The sequence below is a fragment of the Bos indicus x Bos taurus genome, chromosome 11, assembly GCF_003369695.1.
Source record: "Bos indicus x Bos taurus breed Angus x Brahman F1 hybrid chromosome 11, Bos_hybrid_MaternalHap_v2.0, whole genome shotgun sequence".
Lineage (NCBI taxonomy): Eukaryota > Metazoa > Chordata > Mammalia > Artiodactyla > Bovidae > Bos > Bos indicus x Bos taurus.
This window is the reverse complement of record NC_040086.1, coordinates 11,365,394-11,392,952: the sequence shown is the minus strand read 5'-3', so window position 1 is coordinate 11,392,952 and position 27,559 is coordinate 11,365,394. Positions and strand designations below refer to the sequence as shown.

The 27,559-nt window shown below is 49.5% G+C and overlaps 1 protein-coding gene across 3 annotated transcripts in view; it reads right to left on the bottom strand.

The window, feature by feature from the left end:
* Positions 1-27,559, bottom strand: part of SFXN5 (sideroflexin 5) — a 126,437-nt gene that overhangs the window by 31,044 nt on the left and 67,834 nt on the right. For all 3 annotated transcript variants that reach the window (XM_027554894.1, XM_027554895.1, XM_027554896.1), the window contains one exon: positions 16,892-16,982. In XM_027554894.1, coding sequence (XP_027410695.1) covers positions 16,892-16,982 — 91 coding nt within the window. The remainder of the gene's footprint in view (positions 1-16,891; positions 16,983-27,559) is intronic.

The following is a 27,559-nucleotide window of genomic DNA, read 5'->3' as shown; positions in this document are numbered from 1 at the left end:
GCTGAGCTTACAGGCTTGTCCAGGTAGGGGGAAGCCAGGGACAGCTGAGACATGTCAAGTCCGTCTATGTGCGTGTGTGTGTGTTGACGTGCACGCGCGAGACAGACAGACAAGAGAGAGCATGGTTTGGGAGGTGATGGAGTTGCTCCAGGCTGCGGTGGCATCTCTGCTTTCTGAAATTTCTGAATATGTGATGTGGCCTCAGAAGGATAGAGGAGGTCGTTGGTTCAAACACAAAGCCACTTGAGATGAAAGATAAAGCATGAAAGGAAGTGAAAACCCAGCCTCCTCCCTGTCTGGACCCTTTTGAGAACGACAATGTGCCCCTCTCATCTCAGCTGCGAGATGGAAAAGAGAGAAATCCCTGGAAGCCACTACAGAATGATGGCAACCCCAGGCTCCTCCTGGTGAACACCAACTTTCTTACTGTCAACTCAGACAGCACGTGCCCTGTAATCTCTTCTGTTGACTCTGTACAGTGGTTAGCCATTTACTGAGCACTTGCTGTATGCACCGGTTACTAGCCATCCCTACCTCTGAGCAACGAGAATGCCAGCCTGTTTCAGTGATTCCATTGTCTCTTCCAGAGCTTTAAGTTCTACTGTATTCCTTTCAAACCCTCCCAGATCGCTCTTATCCCGCTCCTGAAAAGTTCAGCTCTAGCAGTATTGTCACTGAGAGACTAAACAAATGAAAAGAGAGAGAGAGACCAACCGTGGGCTGCGGGTCTTCTTTCTATCATACCAGCAAGATCCATTATTGATAGTATCAGCAGGTTAATTAAGCAGTCTGTTAGTGATAATGTTAAGAAAGCTGACACATTTTCAACTCAGATTGACACCATTCAAGACTCAGGCATAACTGATGTTGGAGCAGCGATGCTGGGAGATGTCAGTGGATGAGAGAGAAAGAGAGAGAGAGAAAGCAAGAGAGACTGCTTCATGCTGATGGCGAGCTCAGTGTCAAGGCCTGAGGAAAATATGCTCTTGACTACCGCAGATGTTCTCACATCAGACACACCACGATGCAAAATCATGCAGATTGTGAACAGCTAATGAAGTGCCCGTGTGAAAAGGACAGCGTGGGGAGGAAGAAAGAGCAGCAGACAGAAAGACAAATGTGCAAGAAGGTTCTCAAAAAGAAGACTACAGGGGAGCTTGCCCCTTGAACTAGCACCAGAACAGAGGCATAGATCAATGGAGTTAATAGTCCCGAAACACTCCCAGCTGTAGGGGAAAGGAATTTCTGTAAATGCGGTTGTTATCAACTCACAGGGCAAGGGCCATTCAAAATATGGGGTGGAGCAATGGGCTATTTATCTGGGAAAATCAAACACCGTAACTGCTCTGTTCTAAGAAGCATTTTCTCATATTTTAACAGTGCAAAAATCACAATGTGCCTTACAATGCGTGTGAGACCTTACTTGCTCTTCATCACAACTGCCTGTGCATGGGCGACCTTAGCCACGTGTAGAGGCATCTGTTCATCCAAGTGTCACCTCAGCTGCCCACAGCAATCCACACAGAATTTGAACTTAAACTTAGATTCCTAATTGTTGCCTAAAACATCTTTTTAAAACTTACACTATAATAGAGCATGGACATGAAAAGTTATTGTACATGCAGAAGATCGTCTGCCAGATACCAGGCAATGCAATTAAAGGCAGCAGAAATTGCCAAACCATAGATAGCTACCCTAAAGAAATGCTTGCCCATATGCACAAAGAGACATTTACAAGGATGTTAATTATAGCACTGTTTGTAACAGCAAATAATTAGAAACAGCCTAAATGTCCACCATTAGGGAACTCACACGGGGAGATCGCCAGAACAAACTTATGTGAGCAGACTTACTGAGCATGTACAGGGTGATTTACTGAACGTAAACCACATAACTGGTACACACACGTGTCTGCATAAATCCCTGGATAATGTTCTGGAAGGGTCACACCTCACCAAGTGATCCTCTTGGAAATTAGGGATTATTGAAGGACTTCTACTTTTTTACCCTAAATTTACCTAGACTTTGCATTTTTGCAAAGAGAATGTAACCAGGCTTTTCTTTTCTAAAAGTTGAAAAGGAAATGCCAAACTTCTTAAAGTAGATCAGAAAAATTTCAAACCCCAGCAGGAGTTGGTGTGACCTATGCATGGGTCCTGTACTTAGGCATCTGTTTCAAAAACTTCCTAAAGAAGCTGATTAACTTTAAAAATATTTTTTTCCCTCAAGTAAAGAATAAAATGAAACCACAAGTATAATAAAGTAGGAGTTGAAAAAAAAAACTCAATAATCTTTTATGTGTTTTGAAATTATCCTGTTAATTTAAAAGGGACTAAAAAGGGTCAAGAGTAGAGGCAGAGCTTAGAAAAAGCAGTGCTGGTCATGATGCTGCATTTAACGATCAGTGCCCAAAACAGTATTGTACAATGTGGAAAAGGCTGAGATTCAGACTCTGTGATATTGAAAAAGTGATTTGGATTGAATGTGCATTATATGCTTATTTATTCCTTCAAATGAAATATAGTCCTCTCCTCTTCGGAAAGATTGTTACATTAATGCCTCACAGCTAAGGTATCTTAGAATTAAGAAACAATGGCATCTGATACCTATTTATGAACCATATTACAAGAAATGGGAAGCTTTAAAATATATTATATATGACAAAGGACTACTGATATGAAAGGTCTAATGGAGGGTCATGGTGACTGACTCCCCATAATTAAGTATAAAATCCTTCCCTTGATCTAGGATGGGATGTGTGACCAACTTAGACAATGAGGGGTGTCTGCAGGACTTCTGGGAAAGTCCTCCTCCCACTAAAAAAGAGGTGGTGGTCAGCAGAACCTTCTGTCCTCTGGACAGTGGTGGGTTTGGATATGAAGTTTGGAATTGCGGTTGCCATCTCACAACCATGAAGGGAGTAAGCCTGAAGATGAAGCCCCTGGCAGAGCAAAGGAAAGACTGGCCTTGATGCCTGAAGGGAGACTTGAGCTCTGTAAAGTAATCATTAGTATTTAAGCCGGTTTGAGTTTGAGGGTTTCTGTTACTTTCAGCCAAAAATGATCACAAAATACATAAAGAGCTTTAACAATTATTAAGAAAAAGATATAGTGATTAACAGACTCAAAGAATGAACTTTAGGTTACCAGGGTCGGGGAAGGGTTGGGGGAGAACAGATTTGGAGTTTGGAATTGACATACACAAACTACTAATAATTAAATCAGATGACCAACACGGACCTACTGTATGGCACAGGGAACTCTGCTCAATATTCTGTAATAACCTAAATAAATGGGAAAAGAATTAGAAAAAGAACAGATATATGTATATATATAACAGAATCACTATGGTGTGTATCTGAAACTAACACAACATTGTCAATCAACCATATTCCAATATAAGATAAAAATTAAAGAGAAAAATACAATGATCAAACTCACTGAAAAATATTTAAGTAAAAATTCATAAAAGAAATACTTTTAAATATTTTAAAATTCAATGAATGTGGACTTACAATCGTCAAAGACTGATTTTTGAATCTAAGAAAAAAATTAACCTGCAAGAGTTCTTCATCTTTGGGTGCAAGCAAAAAATAAGGGAGTTTGACTCATTGGTTTAATGGTTTACAAATAGCTTGGGCTTGTTTTCTCACTTTGTTGATGGTGTCTTCTGTCATGCAGTTTAACACACATATGTGTTTGTGTATGCTCAGTCACGCAGTCATGTCTGACTCTTTTTGACCTCATGGACTATAGCCCACCTGGTTCCTCTGTCCATGGAATTTCCCAGGCAAGAATACTGCAGTGGTTTGTCATTTCCCATTCCAGGGGATCTTCCTGATCCAGGGATCAAACCCATGTTTCTTGTGTCTCCTGAACTTGCAGGCAGACTCTTTACCACTACACCACCTGGGAAGCCCTTTAACATACAATAGATCGTCATATATGTTGCCAAATAAGCAATCCTTTCCTCTCTGGTATATACTTTTTGTATTTCCAAGAAACTCTGTCCTTACTCCAAAAATGTTCATCTACATTTCCTTCTAGAAGCCTTAACATTTTACTGTGCACATTTAGGTCTTCAATCTGTCTGCAATTTGTTGGACTGCAAGGAGATCAAACCAGTCAATCCTAAAGGAAATCCATCCTTAATATTCATTGGAAGGACTGATGCTGAAGCTGAAGCTCCAATACTTTGGATACCTCATATAACAAGCTAACTCATTGGAAAAGACCCTAATGTTGGGAAAGATTGAGGCAAAAGAAGGAAGGGGTGGAAGAGGATGAGATGGTTAGCTAGCATCACCAAATCAACGGACATGAATTTGAGCAAACTCTAGGAGACAGTGAAGGACAGGGGAGCCTGGCATGCTGCAGTCCATGGGATCCCAAAGAACAGACAAGACTTAGCAACTGAACAATAAATGAAAAGAAATCTCCTTCTCTCTCTTCTATTTGGAAACCCAAATGCCCAGTGAAGTTAGGAAAAGATTCTCAACCATACTGTGAATTGGAAAGCACAAATTAAAATGAGAAAGATCCATTTCAGATGGATAAAATTTAGTTTTAAAAATTGATAATAGGAAGGAGGGTTCAGAATGGGGAACACATGTATACCTGTGGTGGATTCATTTTGATATATGGCAAAACCAATACAATATTGTAAAGTTAAAAAATAAAATAATAAAAAAAAATTGATAATAGCAAATGTTGAAGAAGATGTAGGGAAACAAAAATCACCCTTGCAGGCAGAGTAAAAGCCAGTCTGCTCATTTGGTGCAGGTAGAGATGGCCTTGCTCCTTGGAAGAAAAGTTATGACCAATCTAGTTCAGTTTAGTTCAGTCACTCAGTCATGTCCAAATCTTTGCGACCCCATGGACCACAGCATGCCAGGCCTCCCTGTCCATCACCAACTCCCGGAGTTTACCCAAACTCATGTCCATCGAGTCAGTGATGCCATACAACTATCTCATCCTCTGTCGTCCCCTTCTCCTCCCGCCTTCAACTTCCCAGCATCAGGGTCTTTTCCAATGAGTCAGCTCTTTGCATCAGGTGGCCAAAGTATTGGAGTTTCAGCTTCAACATCAGTCCTTCCAATGAACACTCAGGACTGATCTCCTTTAGGATGGATTGGTTAGACCTTCTTGCAATCCAAGGGACTCTCAAGAGTCTTCTCCAACACCACAGTTCAAAAGCATCAATTCTTCGGTGCTCAGCTTTCTTTATAGTCCAACTCTCACATCCATACATTACTACTGGAAAAACCACAGCCTTGACTAGATGGACCTTTGTTGGCAAAGTAATGTCTCTACTTTTGAATATGCTATCTAGGTTGGTCATAACTTTCCTTCCAAGGAGTAAGCGTCTTTTAATTTCATGGCTGCAGTCACCATCTGCAGTGATTTTGGAGCCCAAAAAAATAAAGTCAGCCACTGTTTGTACTGTTTCCCCATCTATTTGCCATGAAGTGATGGGACCAGATGCCATGATCTTAGTTTTCTGAATGTTGAGCTTTAAGCCAACTTTTTCACTCTCCTCTTTCACGTTCATCAAGAGGCTCTTCAGTTCTTCACTTTCTGCCATAAGGGTGGTATCATCTGCATATCTGAGGTTAATGATATTTCTCCCAGCAATCTTGATTCCAGCTTGTGCTTCATCCAGCCCAGCGTTTCTCATGATGTATCTGAATATAAGTTAAATAAGCAGGGTGACAATATACAGCCTTGACGTAGTCCTTTTCCTATTTGGAACCAGTCTGTTGTTCCATGTCCAGTTCTAACTGTTGCTTCCTGACCTGCATACAAGTTTCTCCTGTATAGCAAGTCAGGTGGTCTGGTGTTCCCATCTCTTTCAGAATTGTCCACAGTTTAGCAGGATCCCCACAGTCAAAGGCTTTGGCATAGTCAATAAAGCAGAAATAGATGTTTTTCTGGAACTCTCTTGCTTTTTTGATGATCCAACGCACGTTGGCAATTTGATCATTGGTTCCTCTGCCTTTTCTAAATCCAGCTTGAACATCTGGAAGTTCACGGTTCACATATTGCTGAAACCTGGCTTGGAGAAATTTGAGCATTACTTTGCTAGCGTGTGAGATGAGTGCAATTGTGCGGTAGTTTGAGCATTCTTTGGCATTGCCTTTCTTTGGGATTGGAATGAAAACTGACCTTTTCTAGTCCTGCGGCCATAGCTGAGTTTTCTAAATTTGGTGGCATATTGAGTGCAGCACTTTAACAGCATCACCTTTTAGGATTTGAAATAGCTCTACTGGAATTCCATCACCTCCACTAGCTTTGTTCATAGTGGTGCTTCCTAAGGCCCACTTGATTTCATATTCCAGGATGTCTGACTCTAGGTGAGTGATAACACCATCGTGATTATCTGGGTCATGAAGATCTTTTTTGTACAGTTCTTCTGTGTATTCTTGCCACCTCTTCTTAATATCTTCTGCGTCTGTTAGGTCTATACCATTTCTGTCCTTTATTGTGCCCATCTTTGCACGGAATGTTCCCTCGGTGTCTCTAATTTTCTTGAAGAGATCTCTAGTCTTTCCCATTCTATTATTTTCCTCTATTTCTTTGCAATGATCACTGATGAAGGCTTTCTTATCTCTCCTTGCTATTCTTTTGGAACTCTGCATTCAAATGGGTATATCTTTCCTTCTCTCCTTTGATTTTTGACTCTCTTCTTTTCACAGCTATCTGTAAGCCCTCCTCAGACAGCCATTTTGCTTTTTTTCATTTCTTTTTATTGGGGATGGTCTTGATCCCTGTCTTCTGCACAATGTCATGAACCTCCATCCATAGTTCATCAGGCACTCTGTCTATCAGATCTAGTCCCTTAAATCTATTTGTCACTTTCATTGTATAATCATAAGGGATTTTATTTAGGTCATACCTGAATGGTCTAGTGGTTTTCCCCACTTTCATCAATTTAAGTCTGAATTTGGCAATAAGGAGTTTATGATCTGAGTGACAGTCAGCTCCCGGTCTTGTTTTTGCTGACTGTATAGAACTTCTCCATCTTTGGCTGCAAAGAATATAATCAGTCTGATTTCGGTGTTGGCCATCTGGTGATGTCCATGTGTAGAGTCTTCTCTAGTATTGTTGGAAGAGGATGTTTGCTATGACCAGTGCATTCTCTTGGCAAAACTCTATTAGCCTTTGTCCTGCTTCATTCTGTATTCCAAGACCGAATTTGCCTGTTACTCCAGGTGTTTCTTGACTTCCTACTTTTGCATTCAAGTCCCCTATAATGAAAAGGACATTGGGTGTTAGTTCTAGAAGGCCTTGTTGGTCTTCATAGAACCGTTCAACTTCAGCTTCTTCAGCATTACTGGTCAGGGCATAGACTTGGATTACTGTGATACTGAATGGTTTGCCTTGGAAATGAACAGAGATCATTCTGTCATTTTTGAGTCTGCATCCAAGCACTGCCTTTTGGACTCTTTTGTTGACCATGATGGCTACTCCATTTCTTTTAAGGGATTCCTGCCCACAGTAGTAGATATAATGGTCATCTGAGTTAAATTCACCCATTCCAGTCCATTTTAGTTCGCTGATTCCTAGAATGTAGATGTTCACTCTTGCCATCTCCTGTTTGACCACTTCCAATTTGCCTTGATTCATGGACCTAACATTCCAGGTTCCTATGCAATATTGCTCTTTACAGCCTTGGACCTTGCTTCTATCACAGTCACATCCACAACTGGGTGGTGTTTTCACTTTGGCTCCGTCCCTTCATCCTTTCTGGAGTTATTTCTCCACTGGTCTCCAGTAGCATATTGGGCACCTACCCACCTTGGGGGGGGTTCATCTTTCATTGTCCCATCTTTTTGCCTTTTCATACTATTCATGGGGTTCTTAAGGCAGGAACACTGAAGTGGTTTGCCATTCCCTTCTCCAGTGGACCACATTTTGTCAGAACTCTCCACCATGACCTGACCATCTTGGGTGTCTCTATATGGCATGGCTTAGTTTCATTGAATTAGACAAGGCTGTGGTCCATGTGATCAGCTTGGCTAGTTCTCTGTGACCAACCTAGACAGCATATTAAAAAGCAGAGACATTACTTTGCTGACAAAGGTCTGTCTAGTAAAAGCTGTGGTTTTTCCAGTAGTCATGTATGGATGTGAGAGTTGGACTATAAAAAAGCGGAGAGCCAAAGAATTGATGCTTTTGAACTGTGGTGTTGGAGAAGACTCTTGAGAGTCCCTTGGACTGCAAGGAGATCAAACTAGTCAATTCTAAAGGAGATCAGTCCTGAATATTCTTTGGAACAACTGTTGCTGAAGCTGAAACTCCAATACTTTGGTCATCTGATGTGAAGAACTGACTCATTGGAAAAGACCCTGATGCTGGGAAAGATTGAAGGCAGGAGGAGAAGGGGATGACAGAGGATGAGATGGTTGGATGGCATCACCGACTCAATGGACATGAGTTTGAGCAAGCTCCGTGAGTTGGTGGTGGACCGGGAAACCTGACGTGCTGCAGTTCCTAGGGTCGCAAAGAGTTGGACACGACTGAGAGACTGAAGTGAACTGAACTGAGAGATGGGCATTACCTCTGACGTGATCATTCCACTTCTCTGTACTGACCCTCGACCGCTGATTCTCAGTACTGGCTGCACAACCGAAACCAAATCGGAGGAAGGACCCAGATGTCTGCATCGCTTTTTAAAGCTCCCAAGGTGGTTGTTTGAAACCTCTGGCCTAGAGAAGCTCCTACTCGTGTGCACATGGATGCGTGTACAAGGCTGGCTGGTGCAGTGCTACATATAATAGTGAGAAACTGCAAACAGCCTGGATGTTCCCAATTAGTCTTCAGAAGCTGAGATGAATGCATATGTATTAACACAGATAAATCTCAAAACCACAACGAAGAGCAAGTTTAAAAGGGTTCAGCACAACATAATGTAAACTTAACATATAAACAATACAATTTCTGGTTTATGATACAGACACATAAGATACAGTATAAAGACACAAATGGGGAAGGTGTAAGTCAATAGCCTTCGTCAAGAAAGAAGAAGGAAAACAGAATTAAAAAAGCAGAGGGCAGAGAAAGCTTTGGGTGCATCTAATATTTTATTCTCTATTTCCTATAATATTCCATATGTTTGAAAGAATATATCACAATCTTTAAAAAAGCCACAGATGAATTATTGTGGCTATTAAAAGGATAAGTTGGAATTTTATGACTGTCATGGAAAGACATCCAAAATTGATTGTGAAGTTAAAAAGAGATTTATGACGAGTATACACAGTATGATCCTACTTATATCAAATATATATTTATATTGGCATGTTTATAGTATATAAATACAATAAACAGGCAGAGATTCCTATAATTTGAGGTATTTATTTGAATTTGGAGGGATATATACCAAACTTATCTCTGAGGAGAGAAGTGAAATTGTTTAACTTATATAATAATCAAGTATTATCAGAAAAAAAAGAACAATTTTTATTAAAACAAAACCCAAAACACTCTAGTGGAAATCAGGAGACTTGAGCTCCAAGCTCTCCAGACTCCACTTCTTCTCTCTTCTTATTTTGCAGGTAACAAGTGCATACAGTAAACAATCCAAATCACGAAAAAGAGTAAATAATAGAAAGTAAGTCTCCTTCCAATCCCTGACCTTTAGTTTAGTCCCCTCCCCTTAGGCAGCCACTGTAGCCATATTCTCATGTCCCTGCCAGACATGGTCTATTTACAAGCAGACATGTATGTATTGATACATCATTCCTTATGTGTACACACACACTTGAATCACACCAGACTATACAGCCTTGTCTTTGGAGGAGTGGCTATCAGATGGGAGTGTGTACCCTAATACTTGCTGGATTTCGTGATACCCCTCACATTCTGCCTGTGAGGCCGGGCTGTATGGCACATGTGTGGTACATTCACGCATGCTTCAGTTGCTTCAGTCGTGTCTGACTTTTAGAGACCCCATGGACTTAGCCCACCAGCCTCCTCTGTCCATGGGATTCTCCAGGCAAGAATACTGGAGTGGGTTGCCATGCCCTCCTCCAGGGGATCTTCCCAACCCAGGGAAGACCCTGGGTCTTCAAACCCAGGTTTGAAGAGACCTCAAACCCAGGGTCTTCAAACCCAGGTTGAAGAGACCTCAAACCCAGGTCTCTTCCGTCTCCTGCATTGCAGGTGGATTCTTTACCACTGAGCCACCAAGGAAGCCCTATGGCACATATTTTCCTTTAAATAGCATGAGAATTTGGGGAGAATTTCACAACCCATACTGAAGTGTCACAAACTCAGGACTAGGAATTTCTGGGTTGAAAAATCAGCCTGTAAATAGGTATAGGCTGACTCTGAAGTTTGGGATCTCCTAACAAAAGATTTTTGCTGACACATTCATTTTCTGAAAAGCACCCTTTTATCACAGCTCCTCCCTAGCTGACGATTGTTCAATAATCCCCCATTAATCATAAACTAAAGCTTGAACTCTCAGCTAGTATTCAGGGCCCCAAAATGCCCTTTCCCTGCCTGGCCCACCACAACCAGGCCCCCTCCTTTCACATTCATAACCCCTCCTCCGCTGTCTTGGGCTTCCCCACCTCTTCTACATCTGGTCGTCTCTGCCTTCCAGATTTCAGGAATTAGAAGATAACTGAATTGGAAGGTCACTCATTCAACAAGCACTCTCTAAGTACCTACTATATGCCAGGTTCTAAGCAATCTGCCCACAACAGATGACTTGGTCACACATAAGTGCCTCTCTCAGATTTTTGTACCAAGCTGATACTCAGGTGCTTCTCTATCTCAGGAGTCAGGCAGCTCATTCCACCAATAGACTGTCAGTTTTTCAGAAGATCCTGCTACTCTTTTTGTCTCCACTCCCAGTGCTATTCTGCCTGTGTAGGATCTAGAACTAAAGAGACACCCTTGTTCTGGCCACTGTCTCTAACATGCAGCTGAAGCCAGGCAGCCTCATCAGAGCCACACACCACATGTCTGTATCTGTATGTTAGTTGCTCAGTCATGTCCAGCTCTTTAAGACCCCATAGACTGTAGCCCATCAGGCTCCTCTGTCCACGGATTCTCCAGGCAAGAATACTGGAGTGAGTTGCCATTTCCTTCTCCAGGGGACTTTCCCGACCCAGGGATCAAACCCGGGTCTCCCCCATTGCAGGCTTTACCGTCTGAGTTACTAGGGAAGCCCAACACACCACTTGGGTGGACCTGTTTCAGGCATACAGTCCACAAAATCCCCAGGCGTTATCCTAAGTACCCCAATCAAATCAAGTTCAGCACCTCCACACTTGTGCAGCTGCATTTTTTGAATAGTGAGCCTTACATCAAACCTTGTGAGATCTTTTTGGACCCTGGTAGGTGGCTCAGTGGTAAAGAATCTGCCTGCCAATGCAGGATATGCAGAAGACCTGGGTTTGATCCCTGGGTTGAGAAGATCCCCTGGAGGAGGAAATGGCAACCCACTCCAGTATTCTTGCCTGGAGAATACCATGGATAGAGGAGCCTGGTGGGCTAGAGTTTATGGGGTCTCAAAGAGTTTAACATGACTGAATGAGTGCGCACACACACACCCTTGCCCATGAATTCATAATCATTGCCAAGTTGCTATCTCCATTCCTTGTGTGTGACCCCTTGACCTCCTCTGACCAAGGCAGGTATAAAATGAGTGAGGGGACAAGGCTGAAGGCGGAGCCCTAGAACACACCACTGGGGGGCTTCCCCTTGCTTGACTCGGGCCCACTGGCCCTGTCCTCTTGGGGCCTGACACACTCCAGGGCCCCATGCCAGTTCTAGGGCCCTGATCCTGGCACCCAGCCTGGCCCGCCTCCCCACCCAGATCCAAACAAGAAAGGCTGAAGAACGTGCCCAGGGTGACCGAGTCATCCACCCTAGGCCTGCCCACTGAGTGAATGACAGTGACCACAAAAACTTGCACGAGAAAACAAAACGTTCAAAAAAAAAATTTTTTTAAAACACACCACAATAAATTCTAAGCAGCCACAATGCGGCTACCAATGTCATCTAAGGTGACACAATGTGGTCACCAATGTCATCAGGGTGGAGTTTCACTTCTGGGTGCCCAGTTTCAAGCCATTTTTACTAAAACGTTCATCTGCTCACTGTACAAACCCACCCAGAACGCTAGGTGCCGAGCAAAGAGCGGGGCTGGGGGTTGGTGATGAATGAGATCCAGTCCCTGTCTTGGAGAGCTCACAGTCTGATGAGGGAGGCGGACTCAAAAACAAAATGAGCAGTTCCAGGACAGACCAAGGCACATGCAGGGTGCTGGTGTAATCCTGACTGCGGCTCCCAGGGAGGGCTTCCTGGAGAAGGTGGTGTCTGGAGTGAGAGATGAAGGCCTGACAGCCAAGAGAAGGCAGAGAGTGGGAAGAGCAGGCACTCTAGTCAAACAGGGCCTTGTGCAAGGGCCTGAGGCCCAGACAGAAGGGGAGTCACAAGATTTGCCACAGTGCGACAGGGTTCAAGCAAAGCCAGAGGCCACGTCCAAAAGGTGACTCAGGGCCTTGAGGCTGCCTAAGGCGGGTGGATGCAACATTAAGTATCACTGAGCCAGACAGAGGGGGGGTAAGTCACAAGGCCCAGGACACAGCGGGCACAGGTGCACCCTGCTGCCTTCCAACCACAGGGATGGAGGAGGCGACGCCCAGGGATGGACCGCAGGGCTTGGGCACACTGCCAGGGCCACGTCCTGGTGAAGGAAGAGGGCGGATTGAGCACCAGGAGAAGAGCGGGAAAATGAAGGGGGAATCAATGACAGGAAGACCCGTGGTCTGGGGTGAAGGGAAGCATAGAGACGGGGGTGGAGGTGGGGCACTCTGGGTATGAAGCAACAGAAGACCTCCCCCAAAGGCTGCCCAGACACCCCGAGCAGCAGACTCCCTGCTGAACACAGAGACTTCTTCATGGCAGTGAAATAAGCTGTGACATTTAATGTAAGGGACTGCTGCCAACAGCACACGATGAAGTGACTTTCCACAAAGGGATAATTGAGGCTCCATGCAGGAGGGTTATTCCCGTGCAAGGAGCTGACCGGCTAGTACTGAGGCTCAGGCCTCCCCCATCGGGGGCTCAGGCCCAGAGGGTGCCCTGAGCACATGACACTACCTGTCCACTGCTCCACGCGGATGCAGCCAGGCAGCCTGGGGGTGACCTTCAGAGCCGCCTACCCTGCCCCACGCCACATCCACAGAGCCGGGCACACAGGTGCACTGCCAGGTAACATCCGGGCCTCCACCTCTCAGCTCCAGGCCACAGTCCCTGCCATGCCCACTTCTCACCAGGTGGGTCTATGCCTCTTCCCTGGTGTCCTATCATGGAACTAGCACCTGCCTCTGACCCTGCCTGCCACTCCTCCAGGCTCCCACCCCAAGGACTCACAAGAAGGCTGTTTGTGGAGCCCGCCTCCCCTGGAATGGACTCTGCTCGTGGAGACTGGTGGCTGGACCTGGGGGCGGGGGTATTTTTCCAACACCTCCTCGATTGACCTTTAATTACACTGTTTGCCCAGCTCCCCAAACCATTAACTTCCACCTCACAGCAATTGCACATCAATTAATGGAGGGCCTGCTCTGAGCTCCAGCTCCTCAACACAATTAAGCGTGACAGTCCACAAATAAGAAAGAACTGAAGAATTAATTAAGGTCTAAACAAATTAATTACCAGTCCCCAATCAATTCCAATGCCAGCACACATGCTCCTGGGCTCACCGGCTTTCCTAACATCTCCACATATAAATAGAAAGTGAGATTTCCCACATGATTGCTGTTCTAGACCAGGGCACGGCGAGGCCCCGAAACCACCTTGAGGGAGAGAATTGGCTGCAGTGAGTGTCCTTGGGGCTTCCCACGTACTCAGCACACACTCACGCACACACATCAGTCACACACATGTGTGCACAGCCCTAGCTGAAAAATGAGGGGAGAACTGGTGGAGTGCTCCAGGTGGCAGAGTGCTCCAGGTGGCAGAGTGCTCCTGGTGGCAGAGTGTCTGGGGCTTGGCACACCCAGGGAAGACCTGAGGTGACTGTCACGGAGGCCCCCACGGGGAAGGGCCGAAGCTCTGGCCTGATGCCAGAGAGGGGTGGGTGCGGCATGAATCAGGCGTCCTGTGCCCAGTCTCGAACCTCTCTCCTGGGCAGCAGTGGGGCGCCTCCGGACTTCAAGGTGGATCAGGACAGGGCAAAGCAGTGGAAAGAAGCAGCTGGCCCCAAGAGCTTCCTTGCTCCCCAGAGCCTGAGTCCCCAGCCCACCCAGGGGAGAGGAGGGAGGGATGTGGCCGCTGAGCACAGGGCACCTGGGCCCTCTCAGGACCCTCTCTCACCCTGAATGGGAGACCCTCTGCTGCTCCACCCTCCCACCCCCACCCTGGCAATCAGGGCTTGATTTGATCACTTTCACTTGCCTCAACCTGCTCCCCATGTGCACTGAGGGCTCCATGAGTTCTGTCTCTCCATTAGTCCGGGGGTCCAGAGGACCAACAAGCTCTGAGAAGACTTGGTGGCCAGCCAAGAGGTGGACGCCTGGAGGGCCCTAGGCCCTGTCAGTGTGCAGTGGGGCAGACAGGTACTCTGGCTGGCTGGAGGCCCCAGGGGATAAGGTTCAGGAGGCCAAGTGCAGGAACTATTCAGTGGCCTAAGGGGACCAGGGGGCTTTTAAGCCCCTAGGGGGTGAGGTGCAACGCCTGTTTACCCTGAACACTACTGTGTCCGTCTCGGCTAGGGGAGTCAGCAAATGCCATTGCAGGTGGGCCTAGGATGGGCATTGGAGGCCAGAGAGATGGAAGCCCACATGTCGGAGAGGAGAAAAGGGGCAGGGTGTGGAAGGCAGGCACACAGCCAGGACTTGGACAGCAGTCTGAGGAAGCAGGCAGAAAGGGCCCATTGCTGTTAGGATCCTGGTGAGCTAGGACCATCAGGGCTGCAGACCTCACCACGAGCACCCCGTGCAACCGGCTAGGGACGCAGGGCTGCACGACCCTCTGTGACGGCTGGACCAGACTCCGCCCCAGCAATACGATAGGAGAGGAATCGGCTGGAGCCCAAAGAGGGACAGGTCAGAAAGCCTCGGAAAAGGTCAAACCTGAGAGCAGGGGCCCTTCTCCTGAGGGAGCCCCCAGAGAGGTTAAGACCACTTCCAAGGTCACACAGCAAGATAGCTGGCCGAGCAAGGCTGCAATGGGTCCCAGTAGAGTCCTTATCTGAAGTTTGGCTCAAGGACAGATTACATCTCAGCTGAGACCAAGATCCAGTCCAGTGCAGCTGAGAGCTGCCCCCTCCTCAGGCTGCATCTGACCCCCCAGCTCAGGACGGCGAGGAACACCAGATCGGCCGCTGTGTTCACGCAATTAGGCCCCTTAACAAAGTCAGATCTAAAGAGTTATTCCATTAATGGCCCACACCAAAAATAGCTGAGAGTTCATTAAAAGTGTGGAGTTGCTATAGCAATTATCTGGGTCGGCTGAGGATCAGCCGGGTGGCTGGTCCTGGGAGTTCGTTAGCCTCCGGGCCCAGGAGGAGGTGGGGCTGCTCAACAATGATCTCTCACCTACTCACAGGGGCTTTTCAGGTGCTTCAAAGCCCTTTCTGAAGAACAGAGCTAGTCTGAGGTCTCATCTGCTCCTCACTCAGCTCAAGGCTGTGGAAAAGTAGGTACTGGTGCCCACATCTTACAGATGGGGAAGCTGAGCCCTGGAGGTGAAGAACAGGGTTGGGACCATGAGCTTGGGTCTCACACCCTGCTCTTCAGACCGAGTCTTGGCACCAGGGAGCTCATAGGACCTCTTGCCCCTTCTGGGCGTGCCCCAGCTTTGTCCTCTGGCATCAGATGGGGGCTCGATGTTGTGGTTCAAACACTTCTTTCTCCTCTTGTACCTTCTCCCCAAATAAAGTGTAGGCTTCTTAGGAGCCTGGCTGCGCTTTATGGGATCTCAGGGCCCAGACCTGGGGCATCTATTGTGAATTCATGACTCCAAGACCAGCAAAGGCTCTGCTGAAAGCAAGTGAAAACACCTACACACATACACACGCACGCACACACACACTCACACACACACACACACCTACCCATCCCTATGATTAGAGGCCCCTGAAACATAAAGGGCTTGGAGCACCAGATTTAGTGGGAGCCTTGAAACTTCTTTTGTGTCAGGAACCCGAGGCCCCTACACCCCTCTCCAAATAATGTCTCTAAAGTTTATGCTTTACAAGCCAAACAAGTGGGATTACAAGGAGATTATATTGAAATAAATTATCAAAATATTTTTTCAATTGTGATATAGTAAATAGATGTGCTTTTAAACTACTGAATTAAAAAAAAAACAAGATCTTTAAGTGGATCTATCAACTTATAATTTGGGGTTAGTGTTAAGCACAAATGGTATTTTTAAGATCTCTGTAACAACTGTAATAGGACATGAAAATACCTGTGATTTCTACTGGGGAGAGTCACGGTCCTGCTTTCTACTGCAATTTGCTGCCTATATTCACAATGGAAGGAAATGTTACATTTCAGTTTGTTGTTTACTTGCTGAGTCATGTCCGACCCTTTTGTGACCCCCTGGACTGTAGCCCACCAGGCTCCTCTGTCTGTGGGCTTTCCCAGGCAAGAACACTGGAGTGGGTTGCCGTTTCCTTCTCTGGGGGATCTTCCCGACCCAGGGATAGAACCTACATCTCCTGCGTTGGCAGGCGGATTCTTTACCCCATCACCCTTTCTTCTCCCTGCATACATTTTCCTCCAGTTGCCGAAGGCAGAACTCCCCCCACCTCAGTGTCAAGAGAGGCTTGGAGGGGCCTTCCAGCTCCCCAGAGCCCAGCAGCCCACGTGCCCAGACATCCCTGTGCACACGTGCACAGAAGCTTCTCTCTGTGCAAGGCTTACCTACGGCAGGGAATGGCACAAATCTCTGGACGAGAAGGCGGGTGGCCGGGGTGAACTTGTTGGCTTTCTGAACCAGGACATTAAGGCCCACCTTCGAAAGAGAAAACAGAGAGAGTGTGTGCTGCTGCAGCGGCCTGGGGAGGAAGGGGCAGGCAGGGGAAGAGCAGAGAGTGAGGGCCACCGTCTTGCCCTACAACTGCACCCCAGACCCACATCCTCAGCCCCACCTGAGGCTGCCGAGCCCCAGTGCGGCTCCTTAAAGCATCACTGCCCAGGCGTCCCAGTGAACTGGCCTGGGAGATAGCTACACACACACACGCAGGCACACAGCCTCCTTGGGGACAGGACAAGAGATGGTAGGATGGTTGCTGTCAGAAGAATATATAAGCTGGAAGTAGGTGAAGTATAGGACGCCCCTCATTCCTACTCAGCTTCTTTTTTTTAACTTTTTATTTTATACTGGAGTGTGGGTGTGTGTGTTAAATCGCTTCAGTCGTATCCGATGCTTCGCGACCCAACAGAATAGACCACCAGGCTCTTCTGCCTACGGGATTCTCCAGGCAAGCATGCTGGAGTGGATTGCCATTTCCTTCTCCAGGGGATCTTCCTGAGCCAGGGATCAAACTCGCATTTCTCGTCTCCTGCATTGGCAGGCGGGTTCTTCACCACTAGAGCAGGCTGGGAAGCACGGCTGATGAAGAAAGTTGCGTTGGTTTCAGCTGTATAGTAATGTGATTCAGTTATACATATACATGTATCTATTCTTTTTCAAATTCTTCTCCCATTCAGATTGTTATATAATATTGAGAAGAGTTCCCTGTGCTATATAGTACGACCTTGTTGGTTATCCATTTTAAATATAGCAGTGGGTACATGTCAATCTCCCAGCCCCCCAACCTTTGCCCTCCCTGCCCAGTAGCTGTCAGTTCATTCTCTAAGTCCGTGAACCTTTTCTGTCTTCCAGCGTCTTAAGCACCACATTTCTGGGGTCCCACTGTGAGCCCAGCCATAGGCCTGGCCAGACTGAGAGGGCTCAACACAGGGAGACCCATAGGTGACTGGAGAGCTAAGCAGAGCCGCCCAGAGCAGGATGGGGGCTCAGTGGATATCCTGGGCTCAGTGACCACCTTCAGACTCTAGCTCCCTTCACTCAGGCCGGGGCACCTGGGCCTGCCTTGCCTTTTCCATGGGCACTCCCAACTCCAGTCCACCCCCTACACTGAGCCTCATCTTCCTAGAACACAGGTTCAATCATATCCACCTCCCCATGGCCTGTGAAAGAACTGCCATCTCCATGCAGCAGTCGTGGCCTTCATAACCTCCCTTCCCACTCCTCCAGCACCCCCTTCTCTCTCTCCACGATCCAGTCGGCTGGTGACCAACACCATCTGCGTCTCCCACCTCAGAGCCTTTGCCCGTGCTGGTCCCTGTGCCCCGAACTCCCTCCTTCCTCTGCTCAGTCCCCGCCTGTCCTGTAAGGCCCACCTCTGCACTCCACCTCCCGTGTCACTGACACTGGGAGTCATTTAACCTTTGTCTGCCTCGGCTTCCTTGTCTGTAAAAAGGGATGATAACATCTGACAGCACCCAGGGCTGCTGTGAGAACGTACGCATAGTGCCTGGCATGAGCCTGGCACATAAGAGGCCTCAGTGAAAGAATCTAGGTAGGAGTGACGTCACCTCTCCCAGCAGAAAGTCGCTCCCTCGCACATCACTCCCCTCGTCCCCAGCACTCACTACCCTGTGAGTCTGTGAGCCTGGCGCCCCGGCCAGACTGAGGGGGAGGGACTGCACCTTCCTTACCTTCGGATGTCTGGGCACATAATACAGGCTCAGCAAAGCAGTGGCTGAGGAATAAATGCAAGAAACCAACAAACAAGTGGATGGATGGAGAGACCAGCAACAGCTGGAGGAGGAGCATCCTGGAGAAGGGGGGATTGGGCTGGGGAGGACTCCGGTGGGAAGACAAGCATGAGCACAGACACCGGGAGACAAAAGAGGAGCCTGTGGCCTAGATGAAGGGTGTGTAGAAGCCTCTGCTCCCCCAAACTGAGGCCACAGCCAGGCCTCCCCTGGGGGCCTCCTGGCCTGACAGGACCACGGACAGCCTGCTCTCTGGTACACCCGGTGGCTCAGCAGGCCACCCTGCACCCGCAGCCCTGGCTCTGGCCTCCACCTTCTGGGTTGTTGGGGAGAGGCAGAGCCTTGGGAAGGCCTCCAGGGCATCAGGGTGGATGCCACAGCAATCAAATCAAGCCATGGCCTGGTGCAAATGGCCCAGACCAGGCTGCAACTGTAAGACCTGGGAAGAGAGCAAGTGCCAGCCCACCAGCCGTGGGCAGCCCGAGACCCCACACCAGGAGCCAGAGTGCTGCCAGGCAAACCCAGCTTGGGCTCTCGGGGGCCTGGCTTCCATTTGAAGCCTCCAGCTGGTGGTCAGAGTCCAATTCTTGTCCTCTCTGTCTGCTCAAGGAGAGGCAGGGAGACGCACGGCAGCTTGGACGCACTTAGCGGGCAGGGCAGTGCAGGTGGGTAGGCTGAGGGGATGCCAGCCCACCCTGGGCCCCGCAACCCTGCTACACAGAGGGAACTCACCAAGGCCAGGTCTCCCCACTCTCAAACAGCAAGTGACTATTTTGGTGACTCAGAAATGGTCACCCCCAAGCCCTCCAAAATACCAGGGGATATGTTCTTACAGAATGCCAGTCTAGAAGGAGGACACAGGCAGACATAAGCGATGAGTAAGAAGGAGGAAAGGGGCAAGTGGAGATACCAGGCCAAGTGCTGAGCGCATCACATGAAACATCTTACTCCAATCCCCACTGCCAGCCTTAGAGACAGGGCATGTTGCTCTTGAAAGGATTCAGGGAAGTTCAGGCAGATTCAGAGAGGTGAAGTAACTTTGCTCAAAGATGTCCTAGGTAACGCTAGGACTCAAATCCACAGTCTGCTAATTCCAAAGCTTTGCTCTTGGCCACGGTGCTATTTTCTTTCCAATTGTCTTCTATCTCAGTCAGGAATGTCTGACAGGCCATTTTTTTAAATGACCACAAGCCATTTCAGACTGGCTGTCTATAGCGCAAAAGCCTCCCTGAAGAGACCTGGGCTGAGGCCCAGGTGAGCGGAAGGCAGCTGCAAGTAGAGAAGACGGGGCCCCTGAGCCACCTCTTAAACCTGGCAGCTAGAAAACTGAGGGTCTGGGTTCAAAACCCTCTGCATTTGTTTGGAAAGACGCAGGGAGTGCTGGAGGAATGGGGAGCAGGAGAAGCCAGCAGGGAGCTGGAGCCCTTCCCGAGGCAGCCTTCTGGGGACAGGCCGGGCTGGCGGTGGGGGAGGGCAGGAAGGAATAGGGGCCACTGGCTGGAGCAAACACTCAGACTTGCCTGCTCCCTCAACCCTTCCCCACACTTGGCTGACCAGCTGACGGTGCTTCCCAGAGGCTAGGATTAGCACAGCTCAGAATGGTGACCCAGCCTGTCTCCCCCAGGGAGGGGGCTGGGACCAGAGAGCTTTGGTATATGTAGTTGCAAGCTCGCTAGGAACCCATGAAGTCACTCTGACCACTCATCGAGGATGGGCCTGGTGGCAAGAAGGCATGAATACAGGTGAGGCCTCGACCCAGACCTTATTGTCCCAGCAATCAGGATGGCCACAGTCTGGGAAGGAACCAGGGTGGGCTGCAGACTGGGGGTTGGGAGCCCGTCTGTTCTGGTTCCTCGGGGACCCTTTGGCCTGGAACATTTGGTAGAGCCCATTAAAATTAAAAAGCCAAGTGGCTGATGGCTCTGAATGCCAGCTCACTTTCCCTGGCATGGTGGGTCCTGTTTAAGGGAACCAGCTGGCATTAATGGCACACAACTCATCACGAACAGCAGCTAGCGATCAGAAAAATCTGAGCTAATAATCGGGTTTGGGAAAGATAATGAGATATGGAACAGTCACTGCTGAGGGTCCCCCAGGGTTTGTTTTAACAGCCTCCAGATAAACCACAAAATAGAAATTAACCAAACAGGGGCTCCATTTTGGTGGAGGGGAGCACAAATAGGATGGGGATTTTGTATAAGAATTCCCCATGGGGCCAGCCGCAGGGGGCCTGGGAGAAGCCAGAGCCCAGGACCCGTGGACAGCAGGTTGGGCTGAGAGAGCAGGGGACCTACCTCTCTCCAAGCTCTGCTCCCAGGAGGCTGGATTTGCCATGGGCAGCTGAGAGCGCAGGAGGGGAAGGAGGGAAGTCTGGCAAACCCCCACAGTGGAGATAAATGCTGACCGGCACCAAGAACTGGGGAGGGGTGGGAGACCCGCGTCCCAAGACCTTCAGTGTCTTCGGGGAACACAGCTGATAACTGTCTCCTTGAGTAGGAGGGGGCTTCCAGGCCAACACCAGCCTAGCTTCTGCAAGGCCAGAGATGAGACACCGGAGGGATTGGAACAATGCCTGTGTCCTCCACTCCAGCCCACATAGCTGACCCCCTGCAGGATGCCTCTATCTCCATGAGCTTCAGGCACTCCACCTGCACACACAGCAAATGAGGGTCATCTTGATCTTCCTCACCCACATCCTGTCTGCTTCTCCCATTCCCAGCTCAGCTCTTCAAGCCAGAATCTTAGGGGTCTACCTAGACAGGAGCCTCTGCTACCCGACACCCAGCTCTGTCTGCTGGGTGTCTTAAGTACAGCTATTTCTCTCTGCTCCCACCATTTAGCTCAAACACCCATCACTTCTCCCTGGACAACTGCCCACCTCCTAACTGGGCTCCCAATTTGCACTCTTGACCCTTCTAATCCACAGCAGCCAGAGTGGAATCAACACACTTAAGTCTCTCAGTGGTTTCACTGCATTTAAGCCCCACACGGCCCTACCTGACCACCTGGCCATGCTTGCAAGGCTCCAGTAACCTCAGCCCCGCCCTGCTCCTCCAATGAGCCAGTTCCCTCCCTCCTTCTCTCCCACCTTTTCTCGCAAGCCCTGCCCTCTTTCGGCTTCCTCACTTTTCCGCTTGAACATCAGGCCCTCAGAGAGGCCTCCTCTTCACTCAGGGCTCCCCTTTTACAGCCTCTCACAAAACCTGGAGCTCTTCTTTCCACATACCTATCACAGTCCCTAAGTACATTCATTTACTTCTTAAAATGTTGGGAATCAAAGTAACACGTGTGTATTATTTAAAACAGAATTATATGGAAATATTTTTATCTGTGGACACTTTACTAAACATCCGTCTCTCCCCATAGGCCCTAAAGTGCTGGGCACAGGGCTTGTGTACACTCTTTTTCTTCATGGAATTTCTGGTGCCTGATGAAATGAGTAGGTGCTTCATAAATGTTTCTAGATAAATCAAGTGACTGATTTCTGAAGCAGAGAAAAAAAAAAAAGAGCCGCAAATGAGACTTGCCTTGTGCAGCCACTGCTGTCCACCTCGGCAAACACAGCTCTATGGGGCCAGGTGCACCTGCAGGTCTAAGACCACCTGAGTGGATGGTATATCCACTCTGCCAGGAGGAGGGGCTTTGAGGGGGCATGCCCCCTCCCCCAGGGATATGAAGGTTTCTGAGAAAGGGGATGCCCAACTGAGCCCTTAGGGAGGGTAGGAGGCAGCCAGGTAAGAAGGGAGGGGGACTCTGCAGGCTGCAGAAACATGAAATACCAGGTTGTCTGCAGCCAGTTCTGCAGACTAACGGCACCTGCCATAAGGGTCCAAGGCACCCTGGAGGACAATAGACGGGGCATGTCTGAAAGGAGGGATGGCATGAGGTCAGAATTTAGGATCTACTTCTGGGTGGTGGATAATAAAATAACCAAGTGGTCGTACAACCAAGTATGACAGTTGGACCATAAAGAAGGCTGAGCGCTCAAGAATTGTTGCTTTTGAACTATGGTGTTGGAGAAGACTCTTGAGAGTCCCTTGGACTGCAAGATCAAATCAGTCAATTCAAAAGCAAATCAACCCTGAACATTCATTGGAAGGACTGATACTGAAGCTGAAGCTCCAATACTTTGGCCACTTGATGGGAAGGGCTGACTCATTGGAAAAGACCCTGATGTTGGGAAAGGTTGAAGGGAGGAGAAGAAGGGGATGACAGAGGATGAGATAGTTGGATGGATCACCAACTCAATGGACATGAGTTTGAGCAAGCTCTGGAAGACGGTGAAGGACAGGGAAGCCTGGCGTGCTTCAGTCCATGGGGTCGCAAAGAGTCGGACACCACTGAGTGACTGAACAACAGCAACGAAGTGGTCAGGGGTTTCTGCGGGCCCTGGTGGAGCAACGGCTGGAACAGGTCAAGGAATAGCTGAGGTACCAAAATTGCCCACCAGAGGGCGTGCATTGATTCAATAGAATAAAATCTTGATAGCAAGCAGTGGACCCTGAGCCTCTATGGAGGTCAGTTTGTCCTGCAACCCCAATCAGGCTGTTTCTTGGCAACACGTTCAGGAGCAAAGGGCCAAGGTGGCCAGGACAGAGTTGTGCACAGGTTCAAATACCAGTCAGCTCCAGCCACAGCTGTGTAGCTTCTTTGCTAGCAATAGTGACCAACACTGACCCCTGAACCATGCCCCACAGGAACCTGCTGGCCACTTGCTGGAAAACCAGTTATATCAGACCCCTTCTGTCTAGGAAGGGACAACAACTTGTCCTCCCCAGGATAGATGTGGAGCCAATATCTGCGTCAGACTTGTCCCTGCCAGCATCACCATCTGCAGGCTTCCAGAACACTTCAGATTCTGATACAGGGTCCATACAATGGGCCCTCCAACCTGGAAGCCACACAGAGTGACAGAAGAGAGGCAAGAGTCTGGTCTGGATTCCCAGGCTGTTGGTCTCCTAACTCCAACAGGCTCAGAGAAGAGTATCTGGGCCTGAGCTACACCCTGGACCACAGAGGACACCCAGAGCTATACCCTGGATCGCAGATCATACCCTAAGCTACACTCTGGACCATGAGGACATCCTGAGCTACACCCAGAGCTACACCCTGGACTGCAGAGGACACCCAGAGCTACACCCTGGACCTCAGAGGACACCCTGAGCTATGCCCTGGACCACAGAGGACACCCTGAGCTACACACAGGACCACAGAGGACACCCAGAGCTACACCCTGGACCACAGAGGACACCCAGAGCTACACACGGGACCACAGAGGACACCCTGAGCTACACCCTGGACCTCAGAGGACACCCTGAGCTACACCCTGGACGACAGAGGACACCCTGGGCTACACCATGGACCACAGAGGACACCCAGAGCTACACCCAGAGCTACACCCTGGACCACAGAGGACACCCAGAGCTACACCCTGGACCACAGAGGACACCCAGAGCTACACCCTGAGCTACACCCTGGACCACAGAGGACACCCTGAGCTACACCCTGGACCACAGAGGACACCCTGAGCTACACCCTGGACCACAGAGGACACTCTGAGCTTACCCTGGACCACAGAGCACACCCTGAGCTACACCTTGGACCACAGAGGACACCCTGAGCTATACTCTGGACCACAGAGGACACCCTGAGCTTACCCTGGACCACAGAGCACACCCTGAGCTACACCCTGGACCATGAGGACACCCGGAGCTACATCCTGGACCACAGAGCACACCCTGACCTACACTCTGGACCATGAAGACACCTGAAGCTACAACCTGGACTGCAGAGCACACCCTGATCTACACCCTGGACCATGAGAACACCCAGAGTTACAACCTGGACCATGAAGACACCTGAAGCTACACCCTGGACCATACAGCACACCCTGACCTACACCCTGGACCATGAGGACACCCGGAGCTACACCCTGGACCAGAGCAAACCCTGACCTACACCCTGGACCATGAAGACACCTGAAGCTACACCCGGGACCATACAGCACACCCTGACCTACACCCTGGACCATGAGGACACCCTGACCTACACCCTGGACCATGCGGACACCCTGAGCTATACCCTGAACCACAGAGGACACCAGAGCTACACTGTGGACCGCAGAGGACACCCAAAGCTACACCCTGGACCACAGAGGACATCCTGAGCTACACCTTGGACCACAGAGGACACCCAGAGCTACGCCCTGGATTACAGAGGACACTCTGACCTACACCCTGGACCATGAGGACACCCAGAGCTACACCCTGGACTGCAGAGGGCACCTGGAGCTACACCCTGGACCATGAAGACACCTGAAGCTACATCCTGGACCATGAGGACACCCGGAGCTACACCCTGGACCGCTGAAGGCACCTGCTGAGGACGCTGATGAAGACACTGAGGCACAGAAGCCAAGTCAAGGACAGACACTATTTTACTGACTAAAGCCACTTTTTCCTTCCTGCCTCCCTGTGGTGTAGGGAGGTTGGAAAAGTCAAGCTGTGCTGTTGGCTCCCCACTGGAGGACTCTTACCCTGCCCCCTGGTAGACAAGTATCTCCCAGGTGCTCTGAGACCAGAGGGGACTGCAACAAAAATTTTGAGGGGCTCTTTAAGTGTAACAAGGGGTTGCACTCTACCCGCCTGCATACTTGGTTCCTGGGCGTTCTGCAAGACTACACCTGGCTCACTCTGTGCTTGAGCTGTAGCTCAGGGTGTCCTCCATGGTCCAGGGTGTAGCTTAGGGTGTGACTTAGGAGATGCCTGGCAAGTTGAAGGCATTCCATAAGTGTTACCCACTATGATTACTTGCCAGTCTGACTACCAGGGGGGCACGGAGCTCCAGTAAGCAAGGGGAACTGGGAGGGGTGGGGCTCAGCCCAGGCACCCCCGGGATACCTCCTTGTGCCCACTGTCTAGGTTAACAATCACTGCATCCTATACAGAAGGCAATGGCACCCCACTCCAGTACTCTTGCCTGGAAAATTCCATGGACGGAGGAGCCTGGTTGGCTGCAGTCCATGGGGTCGCTAAGAGTCAGACACGACTGAGCGACTTCACTTTCACTTTTCACTTTCATGCATTGAAGGAAATGGCAACCCACCCCAGTGTTCTTGCCTGGAGAATCCCAGGGGCAGGAGAGCCTGGTGGGTTGACGTCTATGGGGTCACACAGAGTCGGACATGACTGAAGTGACTTAGCAGCATACAGAAGGGACCCTCCAGGGCCCAGGCCCTTTAGGAATAGAGGTCAGCATTTCTCCAACAGGGAAAGCCTTTGACCAGCGAAGACCTGGCTGAAGGTGAAGAGTTTGAGGATCAGGCATGAAGCGACGCTCATCCTCTGGCTCTGCCATCCAGCTCCTGACTGTTCACGTGAGCCTTTAGCCCTGCGCCTTCCTCTCTGGCCCCAAGTCCACTCTTAACCAGGACCCCGTGTCCAGACAGGTGGTCCACCTACTGCCCTGCCAACCGCTCACAACTTTCCCTCCAACCCTCTTCTGTCCACACCCTCTGCAATGCCCCAGGCCCCTGAGCCCAGGCAGGGGTTCCTGGCAGGGCTCTCCTCACGACTGACAAGGCACTCATGGTGATTCACGGCCGCCCCTTGCTGCCCCACCCCCGCCCACTTCATGGTCCCCCCATCACCATCACTCCTTCTACGGCAGCCATGCTCATTCCAGACAGCTTCCGGAGTCTGTCCTGCTCTCCTTCTCCTGGTGCCCCTTTGGGCGCTGTGCCCTCTTTCTGGAGCACCCAGGCCTGCCCTCACCCTCCAGCCTGTCTTAAAAGAGCCAGCCCTGCCCTCACCCTCCAGCCTGTCTTACAAGAGCCAGCCCTGCCCTCACCCTCCAGCCTGTCTTACAAGTCAGCCCTGCCCTCACCCCCCAGTCAGCCCTGCCCTCACCCTCCAGCCTGTCTTACAAGTCAGCCCTGCCCTCACCCTCCAGCCTGTCTTACAAGAGCCAGCCCTGCCCTTGTCCTCCAGCCTGTCTTATAAGAGCCAGCCCTGCCCTCACCTCTGCAGCCTGTCTTACAAGTCAGCCCTGCCCTCACCTTCCAGCCTGTCTTATAAGAGTCAGCCCTGTGTGAATTAGGACAGGGTCCTTCCCACCAAATCACTTTTATCATAATCATGGTGACACCACAGAATATCCTCAGCTTCTTCCCCTCGAAGCACCTTAAAGGTCACACGGGTCTGTGCCATCCCCCAGCACTGGCGAAGTGCCTGGCACTCCTGCACTCCTGAAGGGAATGACTGGGTCTCCCTCCGGTAGCCAGGGCTCGGTGGGGGTGACCACAGAAACGCTCAACACAAACACCCGAACTGAAGCACAGCGAGCACTGACAGAACTTCCTTTGTTAAAAGACAGCAAACTGCTAGATTTCAAAAATAACTTAAGACGAAATTTCTTTTTTATTCCCGAGTAAGAAGACAGACATTGCCAGATCTATTTAGAGGGTTCACCAAAAGGCTGCTAACCCCCCCACTGGTGGTCCTGCCACCAGTAGGAGACTGCAGTTAGGGGGTGCACAGTGGGGACTGATTCTTGGGGCTGCTGCCCAAGGTCAGGGGCTCTTCTGAGAGGGGAAACGGGCTGTCCCAGGTCCGGAGAGAGGGCTGGACTCACAGGGCCTGGCCTTGACTCAGCAGGTCCTCAGTCTCTGGGATCTGCCCTTGGCTTGTCAGCCCTCATCCATGCCGCCTGCTTGTAGGACTCACTTTAATTAATGCCAGAACTGGGCCAACCACTGGGGCCGTGACACTTGTTTGCAGGTCATCTCCTCCTAACAGGCTCACCCTG